At 26.7% G+C, this 17,383-nt stretch overlaps 1 protein-coding gene and 1 long non-coding RNA gene across 2 annotated transcripts; one reads left to right on the top strand and one right to left on the bottom strand.

Annotated features, from left to right (window-relative positions):
* The first annotated feature begins 687 nt into the window (after window positions 1-687).
* On the top strand, window positions 688-13,368 carry LOC141720066 (uncharacterized). The gene is made up of 7 exons (XM_074522420.1): window positions 688-714; window positions 1,593-1,776; window positions 1,865-2,112; window positions 6,043-6,158; window positions 6,659-6,759; window positions 13,035-13,197; window positions 13,290-13,368. The coding sequence occupies exons 1-7, from the start codon at window positions 688-690 to the stop codon at window positions 13,366-13,368; spliced, it is 918 nt and encodes a 305-aa protein (XP_074378521.1).
* Window positions 13,369-15,368: 2,000 nt separating this feature from the next.
* LOC141721629 (uncharacterized) lies at window positions 15,369-16,554 on the bottom strand. Its single transcript, XR_012574798.1, has 2 exons — window positions 16,078-16,554; window positions 15,369-15,915 (listed from the first exon to the last, which is right to left on the bottom strand). It is a non-coding gene; the product is annotated as an uncharacterized LOC141721629 (long non-coding RNA).
* Between the last annotated feature and the right edge of the window lie 829 nt (window positions 16,555-17,383).

The raw sequence follows: 17,383 nt of genomic DNA, 5'->3' as shown, positions 1-17,383 counted from the left end.
TAATTTTGGTTAAGTGTGATTTTATTGTGATTATAATACAAAACCATTTTAAACTATTTCATCAAATTACAATAATTTTTTAAATAAAAAATTTATGAAATTTTATCATTAATTTGGTAATTAAAATTTGTAACTATATATGATGAAAAATAAAATAAATTATGTATTTATATTTTTTAAATAATAATTTTCTACGGATCTCATATAAAAAGTACTTCATAAATTGACACCTATATATATATAAGTTTCAAAGAATGTTTACGTATTTTTATATTTTAATTCAAATAATTATATATTTAATTATTTTTGATTCATTCAGAAGTAATTTAAAATAAACTTTTATTTTCTGAATATAAAACATGAAATTTAAAATTTTACAAACTTCTTTAGTAACAAAACAGATTCCACTACATACGACTGCGAGGACAAGAAGATTGTTTTTTAATAAAAGATGAATACATGTATTAAATAAATTGACAAAATATAAAACTGCTACATGAGAATTGAAAGAAGCAAATGACATAAATATAATTTGAAAGCAAAATAACATAAATATAATTTGACTGTTTGAGTGAAAATTTAGAAGCCCGCTCGGAAAAGAAATCCAATCATCCCGATGCATAATATTTAAATCAAACAATCTGAAAGAATGATTCAGTTCATAATCACTCATTCACCTGTTAATAAATGAGGCCTAAATCTACTAATTCTTGGGTAAGTTTAATTTTTCATAAATAGAAAATATTACACCCATTTATGAGCACAATAAACCTTCGAAGATAGTCTTTTAAAAGAAGTTTACATAGTAACGGATTAACTTGAACTTGTGACGGGCTAGAGAAAGGTGGGGGTAGGGACTTTAGATGTAAGGTAAGATGCTAGCGGTCTAACTCGGGCAAACAGATGAGCCGAGTAGGTAGGCTTCTATCCGACAGGGTTTGATGGTTGATATCGGATAGGAAGAGAGAGATGACATTTCTAGTGAACCCAAGAAAGGAATGTAATCGAAGAGGCCAGCGTAAAAGCACAGAAAGGGAAGCAACTTGTCCACAAGGTAACAATTTCTGAAGTTAGTTGAAGCTAAAAAAAAAAGCAAAATAGGGTAGAAACTGGGAATAGAAGCACGAGTAAAATCAACTTATACATAAACTCCTGGTAATTTATGGAAATACAGCAGTAATTAACGAGGGTTAAAAATATTTACCCGACTCGATTCTGTAACCAACTTAACCAACTCACAGGCTCTTATCATGCTCACTAACACGCATATATATACTTACTCTGTCATTCTCACTTCTCTACATATCCCTTTTAGTTGTCACATTCTCCAACAAACGAGAGAGAGGGGGAGAGAGGGAGAGAGAGAGAGAGAGAGAGAGAGGGGGGGCGAGAGAGTAATGGAAGAAGCTGATCAGTGATTACGCGCGAACAAGCGATTACTACCGGACTGTATATATTTAGTTCAGCACTATATGTATATGTTGTTACTTGTTAATCTTTTCTTATTCGTTCCTAAGTAAATTCTGTTTCTTCGACATCCATGACTGCACATTGATGTACTGCTATATTAGTTTACGGTAATTTTTAATTAGGCCTTCATTTTGAAGTTTGTGAATAAAGAAGCTCGAGAAGGGACTAGGTTCATCGACAATGAGTTTGCTGGAACGACGCTAGTAGCATATAAGCTCGAAGATAAAATACATCTGATTGCGGACTCCAGAGTGTCAAATGATTCGAAACGCATAAGAGAAGAGAAGATAAACTGGAAATATAAAGGTATATTATCACTCATTTACTGACTTTATTTGCTCATTAAATTTTGTATTCGAGGTCGTAATATTAGATTATATCTGAAATATTGCAGTGGGCATCACGAAAAAATACGAGATCGTGTTCGAAAGATTAGTTGTACTATGTGCCGGTCAAGCGAAGAAATCCTTGAAAATTCTTCACGAATTAAATGATTGGATTGAGGCAGAGTACCACAATGCATTCATGGAAATTGAGGTGGCTGAAGTGGTGGATTATGTTAACAATTACTTCAATCGACTTGACAAAAGCAAGGGTTACCAATTCGCAATAATAATTGCCGGATACGATTCTCCAACCAAGGTACTCCATTAGTCTCCTTTTACATTTTTATTTTCGAAATATTTTTTCTCTTTTACGTGTCATTTTTAATTTTTAAGCAGATTTATAATTGATGTTCGAAAAGTTTTGTCACTATTTAGTGCTAATGTACTATACTAGTTAATAACCCGTGGGAAGTGCGGGTTAAATTTAAAATATTAATATTAAATATTGATTATAGAAATTTATTCCAAATTTTAATTAAAATATATAATAAATAAAATTGTATGATTATTGCAATTTTTATTTTGAAATTATATGTAAAATAATCATTAACTCAAATCTTGTTAACAATAAACTCATCGTTATTATGTATCTGTTGTTCAAAAATACATAACTAATATTTTATATCAAAATTTTATTTGAGCAATGAGCAACACGTTTGACAGATAATTTACAAAAACTTTAAATCACAATTACTAAGTAATTGCATATTAGATTTTTTATTGTTAAATGGGTTTGTGTTTTTATATAGTTTATGATCGCATATTTTTTTCAAATAAAATTTTCTTACTTACGTATAAATTTGCATTTGGTGCTAAAATAGAACTTTTATATGTATGAAGCTAGAAATTACAATATATATATGATTCCGTTCATATTAAAAATATAAAAATATATGAGATATAAGAATCAAAAAATGGATAAAATATTACATAAAGAATTATAAGTCGTATAGAAATAAAATTGATATATTGAGAGCTAGAATAAGATTTAAAAAGGAGTTAAACCAAAAAATCGTGAAACCGAAAATGGGTTAAATCAAAGTATGCCTTAAAAGATGGTTTCCCTATTAAAAACAACTAGCCTTACACCTTGTGCGATGCACCTGTCTTTATTAATATTTTCATAATATTTTTTTTGATCATTACTTTATTAGTAAATTTATAAATAATATTATAAATTTTTGTTTTTGGTGGGACTCGAACCTAAATATTGGGTAGTGTATAAATAATAATATAAATATTTGTTATTGGTGAGGTTCGAACCCGAGAGGTTTGTAGTGTATAAATAATAATTTAAATACTTGTTGTGGCGGGATTTGAACCTGTGAGCTTGAGTAGTGTATATTTTTTTAGTATTTTTATTAAACGGTCCTGATCACTTGATTAAAAAGATCCGACGAACATAAATGAGGATAATCAAAACAACTTAAAATATGGCATACCAAATTATATCTCATTCTGGTTATAATAGTATACTAGCTTACAACCCGTGCGATGCACGGACTGATGATAATATTTGTAATTTATTTATTATATAAAAAATAAATTATAAATCTATAGCAAATTGGGAGTTTTGAATATGTGTATGTGGATGTAGATGATTTGCTATTGTTTTTTTAATTATTTCTTGATTTAATAAATATTTTATTATATTATAATTTGAATTAATAAAATTAATTTTGAAAGTGTTTGGTTCCCTACTAAAAAAGAAGTTTCCTACTAAGAAAGAATTGATTGCGATTAGATTTTAAAATGGATAATAATTCATAGAGTTTGTAGTTAGATTATATATATGATTTATTTATTTTAATTAAAAAATATTTGTTTAAACTTTTTTTAGAAGGTGTTAACATATTTTTTAGTAAGGTGTTAACCAACCGAATAAACAAAACTATGTTTTGCTTATAATATAGATATAACAATCACGGTGTCTAAAGGATTTTTATTATCTTAATAAAACAAAATCTAGGGAAAATAGACATATCATAACTATAATATGATTCCAACAATTTATATTTTGTTCAAAAATAATATAGAATTCTACATGAAAAAAAAATCTTGAGGTAAAACCAAAATACGGCATAACCGTGCTAAGATTAAACCAAGTACCCTATCAAGAAATAATTTAGAGTTTTACGAAAATAGAATTGTAATCATATTACGTTTTGAACAATTTTATTATTTTCAGGGATGAAATCAAAATACAGTTTCTATAATATCGATATCATTTTATTTAAATGGAATTCCACCAACTAATTAAAATATTCCAATTTAAACACATGACGTATTTACTTGGTCGTGATTTATATTTTTCGGAACCGATTAAGTTAGGCCAATTTATGAACCTATAAAAATAAGAAAAAATTATGGCTTATAAAATTCAAAAAATGGGTAAAAATAATACATATAAAATTATACGTCATGTATGAATCTAAAAAATAAAAACAATACACTTAAAGTTATAACATGAATCATAAAAGGTGAAACCAAAATATGGTGGAACCAAAAAATAAGTGAAAATAAAGTGCCCTTTAAAATAGGTTTCTCTTAAGTGTTAATAAAGGTTATTAATGTATAAATGATTCCATTTTATTATTTTAATAAAAAAATAAAAAGGAATTGTACGAAAAATAGAAAATCGTAATTATAATATGATTCCAACAATCTATATATTTTGTTAAAAATAACATAGAACTCTAAATGAAAGAGAAATCTAGAGGTGAAAGAAAAATACGGCATAACTGTACTGAGATGAAAACAAGTACCACATCAAGAAAAAATTTAGCACTTTAAAATTATAAAATGAATCATAAAAGATGAAATCAAAAAATAAGTGAAAATAAAATAGCACTTGAAAAGAGGTTTCGTTTATTAATAAAAGTTATTAATTAGAATAGTTAGTAAAGGTATTGTAGTTATTTAGGAGGATGTTTATTGTTTAGTATAAGTGAATGATTTTCCTGAAATTAACTTAGAAAATTTACCTGAGATACACTAAAAAATTATTTTATATATGACAGTTACGTACGTAGATACAGTTAAATCCAGAATCTCCAATTTATATTAACTTAGGAAATTTTCATAAGGTAACCTCAAGAATTTTATTCTTACTAAATATAGCAGTAGCCTTGTAAATGAGGAATGCATTATGAAATATTCAGCAAATGAAATATATTTTACATAAAGTCTTTTCTCTCTAAAAATTATGTTATTCTCTCTCCAAAACTGATCTGTTGATTTCAATCTCTATTTTTATCAATCTCCTACTTGTATCTCTCCTAATCTAGCTTCTTTTCTTTGATCTATCTTGTTCTATTGTTTTAAATTTTTACTCGCTATGTCCCAACTATTTTTTTACGATTTTCCTTTTAAAATATATTATCCAATTTTTTAGATTTCAAAACTTAACAGAAATAGTTAATGAATCCCACTACTTTTTCACTTTTACTTCTTTTTCCACACTACTTTTCCTGTATTATCTCTCTTTTATACATTAAAAATTAATAGGTCCCACCATTTCACCCACTTTTTTTTTCTTTTTCATTATTTTTTACATATTTTTTAATATTCGTAACCAAAACAAATGAAAAAAATTAGCTGGGACGGAGAAAGTATAAACAAGAAAATCATAAAAACATTGAAAAAATAGAAAATTACTTTGTTAAAGAATGACATTATCCCTGTAATTCCTTTTCCCTTTGACTATTTAAAACTTAATTGGATACTCAATTTTCAAGCTATAAATTAAGGGCATTTAGTAGAGAAATTTATATACTCCCTCCGTCTTTTTCATTTCTTTACATTTTCCTTTTTGGACGTCCATATATTTCTTTACATTTCAAAACTTACTAAAAATAGTCAATGGGTCCCACCATTTTCCTACTTTTCCTCCCTTTTCACATTACTTTTACCCCACTATTTTCCTTTTATACTTTAAAAATCAATGGGTTCCACCACTTCACACATTTTTCTTTCTCTTTTTCACTAGTTTATACATATTTCTTAAATTTCGTGTCCAATCCTTTTGATAAGAAATCAAAAGAACGGAGGGAGTATCTAACAATTTTTTAGTATGTGTTAATTTTTCTAAATGGACATATAAAAGGGAACGAAATGAGTAATGAATATAATGAAAAAATTTACCATCTTTATATAGTCTGACTAATTAAATTTTTTCTCTTTAAAGAATTTTCGGCTTCATCAATTCGTAGTAAATGATGAAGTCATAGAAAGCACGGAAATTGAAAAATATACGTGCCTGGGAAGCGGAGGTACATATGCTGAATCGTGTATGGCTGATAGGTATGTCTTTTTTTGCTATTGAATCTGGTCAAAGTTCTATTTCTATTAAATTATAATCTCAATTTTACATATAATATAACCAGTGTTCTAAAAATCCCCGATTCAACCGATTAATCTCCGATTAATCCTCCACAAAGTATCCGACCGATTCGATCTTTGAAATCTGATTAATTATTACAAATTTTTCTTTATAGGAGTATATATATATATTTTAAAATTAAAATATTATATTAATTTAAATATGAATAAGTATAGAAATTATGATAAAATAAATATATATTTGTTAATAAATAAATAATATAATGATAATAATATACTAAATATAATTTAATATTATAATACATCCGTTTTTTACTCCGATTAATCCTTCCGATTAATCCCGATTTTCAATTAATTCTAAATCGGTAGCTCGACCGATCTTCACCGATTCCCGATTTTTACAACACTGTATATAACGTTAAATTTATATGTATCCAATATGTTTTTACTTCTTGTGCCAGGTATCAACCCGAACTATCTCGTGAAGAGTCTCGACACCTAGCCTACAATTCCCTTTTCTTGGCTTCGCTCAGGGACAAGAGCACTGATGGAAATCTGCACCGTAAGTTTTCTACTTGTGTCTTTTTTTATATATTAAATATGGGTAGCTGATATTTGATAACACGTGTGAAGTATAGATCCAAAAATTAAAAATAATATAAAATTATTTTTTATATAAAATTGAATATCATAATCAGTACGAAACACAAATCGAAATATAATAAATAAATGTCGTTAAATTATGTAGTTAAAAGAAATCGAAATCAAATGTTATTATAAAATGGCACCATGTGGTTCTAGTTATGCACCTAGTTATTGTATTTGTTATATAAATCTGATATGTTAACTTTTACTAATACAATTATTTAAAAGTAAATTGACGCTTGGATGAACAATGGAAAATAGAAATTAATTAGGATAATAGCCCGTGTGAGGCATGGGTCGTTTTCCAGCAATATCGAAATACGGTGCATATAATTTTTCAAATATCTGCTTTTTACGGTTAAAAAGTAAATTATGTAATCCCTAATAATTTAATTAAAGTATACAAAAAATAGCAAATAATATAGTTTAGGATCAATAATCATTTAGATGCTTAAATTATGGTTTATTGTGTTACATATATTCTCCTTCTTTTTCAGGATTTGACTAGAAGGATTTGACAATTCTAGTGAACACATATATTTTTATTATTCATAATCTCTTAGTTGAATATATTGTTGTGTGTTATAATTTGCGTAGATCCAACATAAATGTGTATAAGGTGATAAAAAATTATTGTACATGAAGTAGAAGATGTATCGGCTCAATCTCAAATTTCTCATGTTGAAGTATTAATATAACGTTTTTAAATATTTCACGACAATGTTTATTTAGCAAATATAGGCATATCTATTATTTAGACATGTGACATTTACTTTATAATATGTTATTATGCGTGGTAGTGTTGGTGTCAGATTATATTTTATTTTTTAGTTTAGAGACTAATGTGTTTTAATCATTCTTCATTTTGTTCATGTTTGATTTCATTCTTTTTTAATATTCAAATTCAATAATTATATATCGATTTTCTGTGCCAAATTTTTCTAAATTCGATAAAATTGTTATAAACATTGATAGTAAAATTCCTAAAATTTAAATGTTATTAAAAAAGAAATAATACAATAACATTGTGATCAGTATAACAAATCATAATAAATCAGGATAGCAATTTTGATATAATTTTTTTTATTTGTTTGTCAGTATAAAAGTCTTTAACACATCGATACCCGTGTGGATATAGGAAGATAGATATATAATTATTATTTTTCTAAATTTAACTATTCAAATTATCTACTAATTATATTTGAAGTGAAAAATGAAATGTCTTACTATATACGACACTCATATATTACGTATATTATTAATAATATATGTGACAATATGTTGTAATGATATGAATATCTCTTTACGAATGATATGATCAAGTTTGATCCAACCAACAACATCATTTCTAACTAAATTTTAGATATCCAAATTATTAATTTCAAATGAATAAAATGTCTCGCTAATTTTATACCATGTTGGTGTACAATATAGATAAAGGAAGTGAAAACAAAGTTTACATATAGCAGAAGTCAATACATGTTAGTTGAGATTTAATTATATGAAATTTTGAAAGTAGTTATATAATTTTCTACTGATTACCAAGATTTGATAATTTTGTGTTATAATAGAACATGATTTCGTTTATTAGTATAGATACTCGATAACTCGTGCTAAGCACGGATTCGAAATTAAAAATGTCGAATTAGTATATGTACAAAATTGAAGTCATAATTTGTGCGAAATATATATCAAAATTAATACATTGATATCAAATATTAAATTGATACTTGCAAAGAATAATTATATAGGTAAAACAAAACGAAGCACTTATAAAATTTTCTAGTATAATTCTAGTTCTGCATTCTTTTAGTTGTTATGAAACCTAACATAATAGTTTTGTTTTTTGAAACGAATTATATAATTAACTTATGAATCAAATATTTTTTATTTTAGATAATTTAGTATTAATTAATATTATTTAATAATTATCTTATAATTAACTTTTTAATATTGTTTATTTAATGTTACTTAATTACTGATAAAATAAATTTTCAAGTTAAAAGTAAATAAATGTTATTATACTTAATTTAATATTACTGAATATAATCTATATACAATCAATAAATTTGTTACTGTTAAAATATATTTTTTAACTTAAAAATAAATAAACTTTGTGATGAACAATGTTAAATCAATAATTTTTAGTTTAAAAATTAATAAACGTCACTAAAGTCATTACTATTACTTAATTATTTTCATTATAATAATTTCCAATTTAAAAATAATTTGACGCTAGGATGAACATTAATTAATAAAAAAATAATTTCAAAAGAGAATATAAATTTATTCATGTCAATTTTGAATAGCTTTTCAAATTAAAAGTATATATAAGTTATTTTACTTAATTTAATCTAACTTAAAAAATCTTAAGATATATTAAAAATTTGCTGATTTTTTTTTATAAAAGTAAATAGAAGTTTGTATGGATACTAATAAAAGTCCATTGTTGTTAGGTGAGTATCAAATTTGGTACTTCCGTAATTTGCGCTTCAATAAATATTGTTTCACTTAGATAAACTCTAAATTATAATTAAAATTATAATAAATAAATTATTATTATTATTATTACATGTTTAATATAATATAAAATTGTTGGAATAATGTTATAATACCGATACTTATGTTTTCTTTAGAATTTTTTATTATTTTTCAATAAAACAATAAGTTTGAATCATATAATTATTATAATACTCTATTTTCAACATTGTAATAAAAGTAATATGTCTGTATTATATAAAATCAAGTATGATATCGACTATCAAATCATTAATATTTTGACGTGCAATGTACTAATTATCTATTATTTATTTAACAAATATTTTATTATTTCCATGTCATAAAAAATCAAACTAAAATTTAACATTAAAAAAATTATCGAATTTCGTTTAATTTTATTTCGGCTTGAGTTCAACAAATCAGATTTTGATGACTTTTCAGTCTAGGTGAAAATTCGCGAATGGTTTAAAAATTTTGTCCGACAAATATTATCCATAAATTTTAAGAAAAAATATGGGTATAAATTTTGCATTAATATGCTATTTAGTTTATGGTGCATTCTTATTTTATGTTGATTATAAAATATTTCTTTATTTTGGACACAACGGATAAATATTATATATATAGAATTATAACTCATATAAGAATAAAATAATAATATAAGTACTTTATTGCAACTAATAATAAACAAAATAAAATAAAGTAAAGTAATAAAAATACGATTCCAATCTATTAAAACAATATTAATATAAGACATATAAAAATAAAAAAAGGGGTAAAAATAACATATATAGAATTTTAATTAAAGTAACAAAGATAGATATTCAATCTATAAAAATGATATAAATATAAGACAAAATAAGAGTAAAAACAGGTAAAACTAATATATATTAGATTATAAGTCATGTAAGAGTAAAAAAGACTAAAAATAATGTATTTAGAGTTAAAAAAAATCAAAAAAAGGTGAAATTAAAACTGATGAGACCAAATAGTGATGAAGTCAAAGTATCACTACAAACGGTTTCATTCAGTAATTGATTGCAGCTAATATAAATAAATTAAAATGAAGTAATCGAGATATCAATCTATAAAAACAATATAAATATAAGACATAAGAATAAAAACCACATAAAAATAATATAAATCGAATTATAAGTCATATATTGAGTTATGACAAGAATAAAGTAATAAAGATAGAATTCTAATCTATAACGGGATTAAGTACTAAAGATAGAATTAGAAATACGGTATAAATATCAGGTAAATAAGAGTAAAAAATGGATAAAAATAATACATATAAAATTATAAGTTATATAGTAATAAAAAATTAATAAAAATAGTATAGTTAGAGTTATAACACAATTCAAAAATGGTGAAATCAAAAATTTAAACCAAAGTATCACAGAAAAGAATACATCTATACTATATTATAATAGACGAAACATTAAAAGTTTGGTAGTTGGTCGGTCGGTACTTATTGAAATTTCTTAATTACCCTTACTAATTAATATACAATTAAACTAATATTAATATAAAAGTCGACTTCTCCTAATTTCATATGAAGACTTCTCCAACAGTTATTTTCCCTATATCAATGTGTTTCCAACATAAATACTGCAACATCCATAAATATTGCTTGCTACTTACCCTGTGTTGATCGAACCGTACAAAAATTCTAAGAATTACCTTATTTTCTTTGACCACGACACCTTACTTATATATGTATTATATTAAAATATATCAAACATTAAAATTTTACGGGTCGGTACCGTATCTATTAAATTTACTTAACTACTTTTATTTAATTATACTAATTTTAACTAATATTAAATTTAACTTATTTAGATTCTAATTAACTTAAAAATTAAAATCAAATATAAATCATGTATATCTATATATTACATTATAACATCCGAAACATTAGAAATTTGATAGTCTTAGTACATACTCGAGTTTTATTACTTTGATTTTATTATTTGGACACAAAACAAAATATATACACATATTCATTCAAACACTCTCATTAATATATTAATATTCATAACATAATTATGTTTAAATACAAATTTAATTATAACCTATACATACTATTCATTCATTTTTAAACAAAACTATACTATTGATCGAGGATAAAATTAAAAACGAAAACCTGAATAAATTAGTTATATTAAAGACTCATTATAGATTAATATTCACAAAATGATTATATAAATCTAAATATAAGTATATATGTATAATGACATCGGGCCAGAATAAAAAAAATTATTGTTCACCCGGGTCAAAAAAATTATACTATTGAACCATCTAAAAATTCAAATCGAAAAATAATTCGTAAATAATATACACTATTCAATTACACAAATTAGTCCAATATTTGAATTTTATCAACAACCTAAGTAATTATAAAATTAGGGAAACTAAATTATAGGTTACTGAACTATTGACGCTTTATTATTTTGATTCATGCACTAAAGATCATGTATTTCAGGTCACTTAACTTTTTCGTTTTCTGATTTAAGTCCTTCCGTCAAAAAGATTTTAACAACGTTAGAACAGAAACCTAGGATTCTTGGTATTCATACGGATCAAGACAATTTTGAAGGTGTTAGTGATACCCAAATTTAAAGTTCAAGTAATCAAATTGAATCTTAAATCACCAACAACACTCATATAACACCAATTTACACAAATGATGTCCAATTCAAAAATTCAAAAATTCAGGTCCTTAAATTCGATCAAGAACCCTAAATTTTGGATCCAATTTAGGGCTTTTATAAATTGGACATAGTTTGTTAAATTTGGTGTCATACGAGTGTTGCTGATAATTTAATCTTCAATTTGACTACTTGGACTATTAATTTAAATTTGAATATTACTAACACCTTCAAAATTATTTTGATATGTATGAATACCAAGAACCCTATTTTTCTGATTTTAACGGCGTTATAATCTTTTTGACGAAGTACTTATATCAGAAATTTCAAAAGCTAAGTCACTCGAAATACGCAATCTTTAGTTAAGAAACTTAAATAATAAAACGTCAATAGTTTAAGGATCCAAAATTTAATTTTCTATATAAATTAAAAATATTTCAACTGAAATACATGACATATTTAATTAGGTCGATATATATTTTTCAGAACCTACAGTGTTTACTCGGTTTATGAATTTTTTTATTTTAAAACGCAATTATTTGTAATAGCTATTATAATATAAGGAAAGATATATTCGACAATAATTATTCAGATATATTTACAATTTACAATATAATTAATAAAATAATGAAATAAAAATAATATAATAACAATTATTTTAAACGACCGTGCATCGCACAGGTTTTATGCTAGTATAAATAATAAGTCGAATAAAAAATAACAAAAATTATTCATTTATAGTTATAAGAGAATTCAAAAAGAGTGAAACTAAAAGTTGCTGGAAGTAAAATCAAAATACCACTAGAAAGAGATTTCGTTTATTAATAAATGTTATTAAATTAAATTATAGGTCATATATAGGAATAAAAAAATAACAAAAATAATACATTTATAGTTGTAGAAGAATTTAAAAAGAGTGAAATCAAAAATGAATGGAAACAAAAAGTGGTGAAACAAAAGTAAATTTTTTTTATTAATAAAAGTTATTAAAGTATAGAAATTATGCATGCACTTATATTATATATGTTGTATTTTTCAGTTTTTGAGGTTAACAAAACCCGTTGCGAAAGGATCGGGAATATACAGAGTTTGCCTTTATACATGAGGTACTATCATCTGTACGATGAAAAATGTATCTTATTTTCCATCTACGATGATAAGTACGATCCAATCCCCGCTGATATTTTTGAATCATATTTCAGGTACGTATAAATAAATTTATTATTTTTAAATATAATCATATATAAATTCAACCGAAGTAATACATTTTGAAATTAAATTGTATATTATGTAGCGAACCAGGAACACTAGATGCCTCTCACTGTGTTGATCATCGTTGGCTGAATATTGAAGAAGAAGACAGGGACTTTTAAATTCCCGTACAAATGTTCCAAAATATACAAGGAAAAAAAGGTTAAATTGCATGTGGCTAGAGCCTCCAGGGCACTTTTATATTATTTGATATATAATACGGCTGCAGTTTCGTTCGAGTGGAAGGCACGCTAGATACGGAAGAGTCTCGGGGTTTTTTTGTGAAAATATGACAGCCTGAGTTTATGTCGGTAGATTGCAGCCATTTTTTTACCCAACGCTGTTAGCAAGTTAACAGTGAAGAATGTCTCCTACAATTTGTTAACGACTCTCAAGTTTGTTCTTTTTCACTAAACAACTAATACATTTTAAACTCTGTTAGTAATTAAGCTGAATATTTTTTAAATCAGTGAAAGTTCATCCATCCATGATCTATAAATATGGGTTCAAGAACTATTATAAGAAGGAATGACAAACTAACTTCCTCCTCCATCAAGCAAACAAACAAACGTCGATTCAATTAAAATACAAAATCTTGGGGGGGGGGGGAGAGAGAGGGCCAGAAAAGGGGGTTTTTTTTGGGGGGGGGGGGGGGGAAGAAAAACAAGATAAGCATCAACTCTGTTAGCAGGTTAACAGTGAAGAATGTCTCCTACACCTTGAAGAGGTAACAACTATAAACTCGAGGCACATGAACATGAACATAAGGAAAAAAATAATTTGGATAAAGAACATGAATATTACTAACCCAGGTTGATTATATATACTTGACATATAGAGTTTATGATCATCACAGAGGTAAACAAGGACAAAGAGAGTTTAAGATCATCATCAAAATTAAAAGAGTAGATATTTGCAGACCTAGTTAATCTAACTTAACAAAATTAAAAACATGTCCGCAAATTGTCGAATACTGGATCACGGACGGTCTGTACTAAGGTGAATTACCACGAATGGCAGTGAGTGGTCGTGATTAGAAGACATCACAATCTTTGAATATTGGATCAGACCGGTCTTTACTCCAGTGATCACCAAGGGCACCACAATAGAAACAAGAAAAGAGTCTAGGCTTCATCGGCTTATCTTGATGCTCTTTGATTTCACGGGGTTCACGACATTCAGTACAAGCCATTCTCAACAAGTTGGGTCTCTGAGGGCAGTCATATTGCCCTTTGTAAAACTCTAAATCCAACAAAGCTCTTTGTCGGGTTTATATTATTCATGTATCATCTAATCAATTATTTAACATAGATTTATTGAAATAATTTTTACTTCTAAATAACTATAGACAACTGTAATTTATATAGGAAAATGTATAATATACTTAAAACCAATTTACAATCAACTTATCTCTATGCATAAACATAACATAAATCAATAATAAGTGTATAATTCCCGTGTTCCACATCATAAACCATATTACCCTTTCTCAACTACAAATTACTGCAGCACCAGATTATATACCATTTCTTCTTCTCAAGTTTTCTTCTTGCTTACAAATAATTTATATGTGGCATACTTTCGTTCCGGCAATTTACACAATCGCCGCTCTTTCACAAAACCAGAAGATTTTCAGGACCAGCATATTAAAGAAAAATGTAAGACTCTAAATCCGACAATGCTCTTTGTCGAGATTTTATACGTGTATTAAGAATAAACATAAAATTTCTGAAAAAGAAAAGGAGCTAACAAATAATTGGTCTCCTACACTGTTGAAAAACTCTCAAGTTTGTTATATTTCACTACACAAATAATACATTTTAAACTCTGTTAGCAGGTTAACAGTGAAGAATGGCGTAGTTGTAACACAAAATAGCATATTACAGAACCAGGGTAATTAAAAAACAACAAACTAGACCAAATCTTTGAAAGTTCAAGATAGCAGAATAGAAATAAGCAATAAGCAGGACTCTTTTCTCATATGTGAGGGAAGAAAATAAGTATTCCTAACATCGGCACAATTAAAAAAAGTACCTCCTGCAAATTATTGACAGGCCATGACCGTGTGCCGGAAAATGTAATTAAAAAAAGGGACAAATTATAAACTCGAGCACCAAGCACATGAACATAAGGAACATGAATATTACTGACGTTGATCATTGATCATATATACTTGGCGAATATAGTGTGTGATCATCACAAAGGTAGACAGGGACAAATATCTAACTTAACAAATCTGAAAACACATAATAACATAGAAAAAACCCGAAGATCCTCTAAAAGAAAAAGGAACATGGCGACAGTTGTATGATTTAAAAGAAATTGCAATCGTCGAATATTGGATCAGGACATTGTCTTTACTAAGGTGAATTACCACGAATGGCAGTGAGTGGTCTGTGATTAGAAGATATCGCAATCTTTCCATATGGGATCAGGACAGTCTTTACTCCAGTGATCACCAAGGGCACCACAATAGAAACAAGAAAAGAGTCTAGGCTTCATCGGCATATCTTGATGCTCTTTGATTTCGCAGGGTTCAAGACATTCAGTACAAGCCAATCTCAAAAACTTGGGTCTCTGAGGGCATTGATATTGCGTGTGATCAGTTTCGAATCCACAGATCCTACAATCTAAACCATACTTTTCAACAACAATTCGATGCTTCGTTGCTTCATTACAATAAGATAGAGGAAAGCAATATTAGGTTCACTCACAATATGATACCAAAAAATATAAAAAAAATTAGAGATTATTGATTGATTGTACGATTACAGCAGCAAATCAATCAGATTAAAAACATGAAAAGCCCTAAAACATAAATCATCGCGTACCTTTGTCGAAATCACCAATATACTTCACACGCTTCTCCGGCGTTTGTTCCGGCTTACAATTCTCGTCGGCAGACGATTCTCGTCGTTTTTCCGGCAATCTCAAGACGGCGCTACTCATGGTGTGGCGGCGTGGATAGGCGGGCGGTTGTGTATGTATATGTATATGTCTCTGTGAATAATAAATCCCTGAGTTTATTCTCTGCTCGTTCCGGTTGTTGGATTCGCCTCCTTCGGAAAATTTACCTTAAAAAATATGAATGGTCTTTGGCCTTGGGCTATATTTTCCGTAATTGATCCACATTTTGTATATACTAACTTTACAACCCGTGATGTATAATATTTTTATATTATTTAAAATTATAATAAAATAAATTTAAATTATTATCTTATTAGTATATTTATAAATAATAATATAAATATTTTTTGTTGGTTGGATTCGAACCGGAATCTTGGAGAGTGTATAAATAATAATATAAATATTTGTTGTTGGTGAGGTTCGAACATGTGAGTTTTAGTAGTGTATAAATAATAATATAAATATTTGTTATCGGCGGAGTTTGAATTTCGGAGTTTGAGTAGTGTATATTTTTTTAATATTTGTATCTAACAGTTCTAATCATTTGATAAAAAAGATCTGACGGTCATAAATGGGATAACCAAAACAAAGAAAAAAATATATAACAAATTATAGCTCATTCCGGTTATTATAATATAATATAGATACCCAATACCCAATTAATTGTTTTACAGTTTTACTAATTTTAATAACCAATTAATTGATTTTCTTTATTGAAAAATTAAAGTAGGGGGTAACACTTGAAATTGAGAGAAAAAGTTAATCAAATATGAGATGGAGAATAATTGAAGATGAATAAATAAAAAATTTAATTCAAATACTTATTGAAATATAAGATAAATAAAATTTGTGAGAATTCAATTTATAACCAAATTCACGTTATATTTTTGAAAAATGTTTGATGTACAGAATTTGATACAAAATTGTATATAAAATGTCATTTGTTAAGTTTTATTAGAAATGAACCCCTACATTTACATCAAAAAATTTAATTAAAAAATTTCACGACAATTGTCATGTTATTCTATATAAAGCAGTACAAATTTTTTGTATACAATTCTTTACACCGGGCACTAGTCAATCTTTTTACCCTGTATATGAATGGGCCTACTCTCTTGTACTTTAACAAGCGGTTTCTTACTGTGCATGTTATAATTTACACATTACTTGCATCACTCAAGGACGATTTTTTAAATTTTTAACATTTTGGTGGCATAAAGAATAATATTT

This window comes from Apium graveolens, chromosome 4, assembly GCF_009905375.1.
Source record: "Apium graveolens cultivar Ventura chromosome 4, ASM990537v1, whole genome shotgun sequence".
Classification (NCBI taxonomy): Eukaryota; Viridiplantae; Streptophyta; class Magnoliopsida; order Apiales; family Apiaceae; genus Apium; species Apium graveolens.
This window is presented reverse-complemented; position numbering and strand designations above follow the sequence as displayed.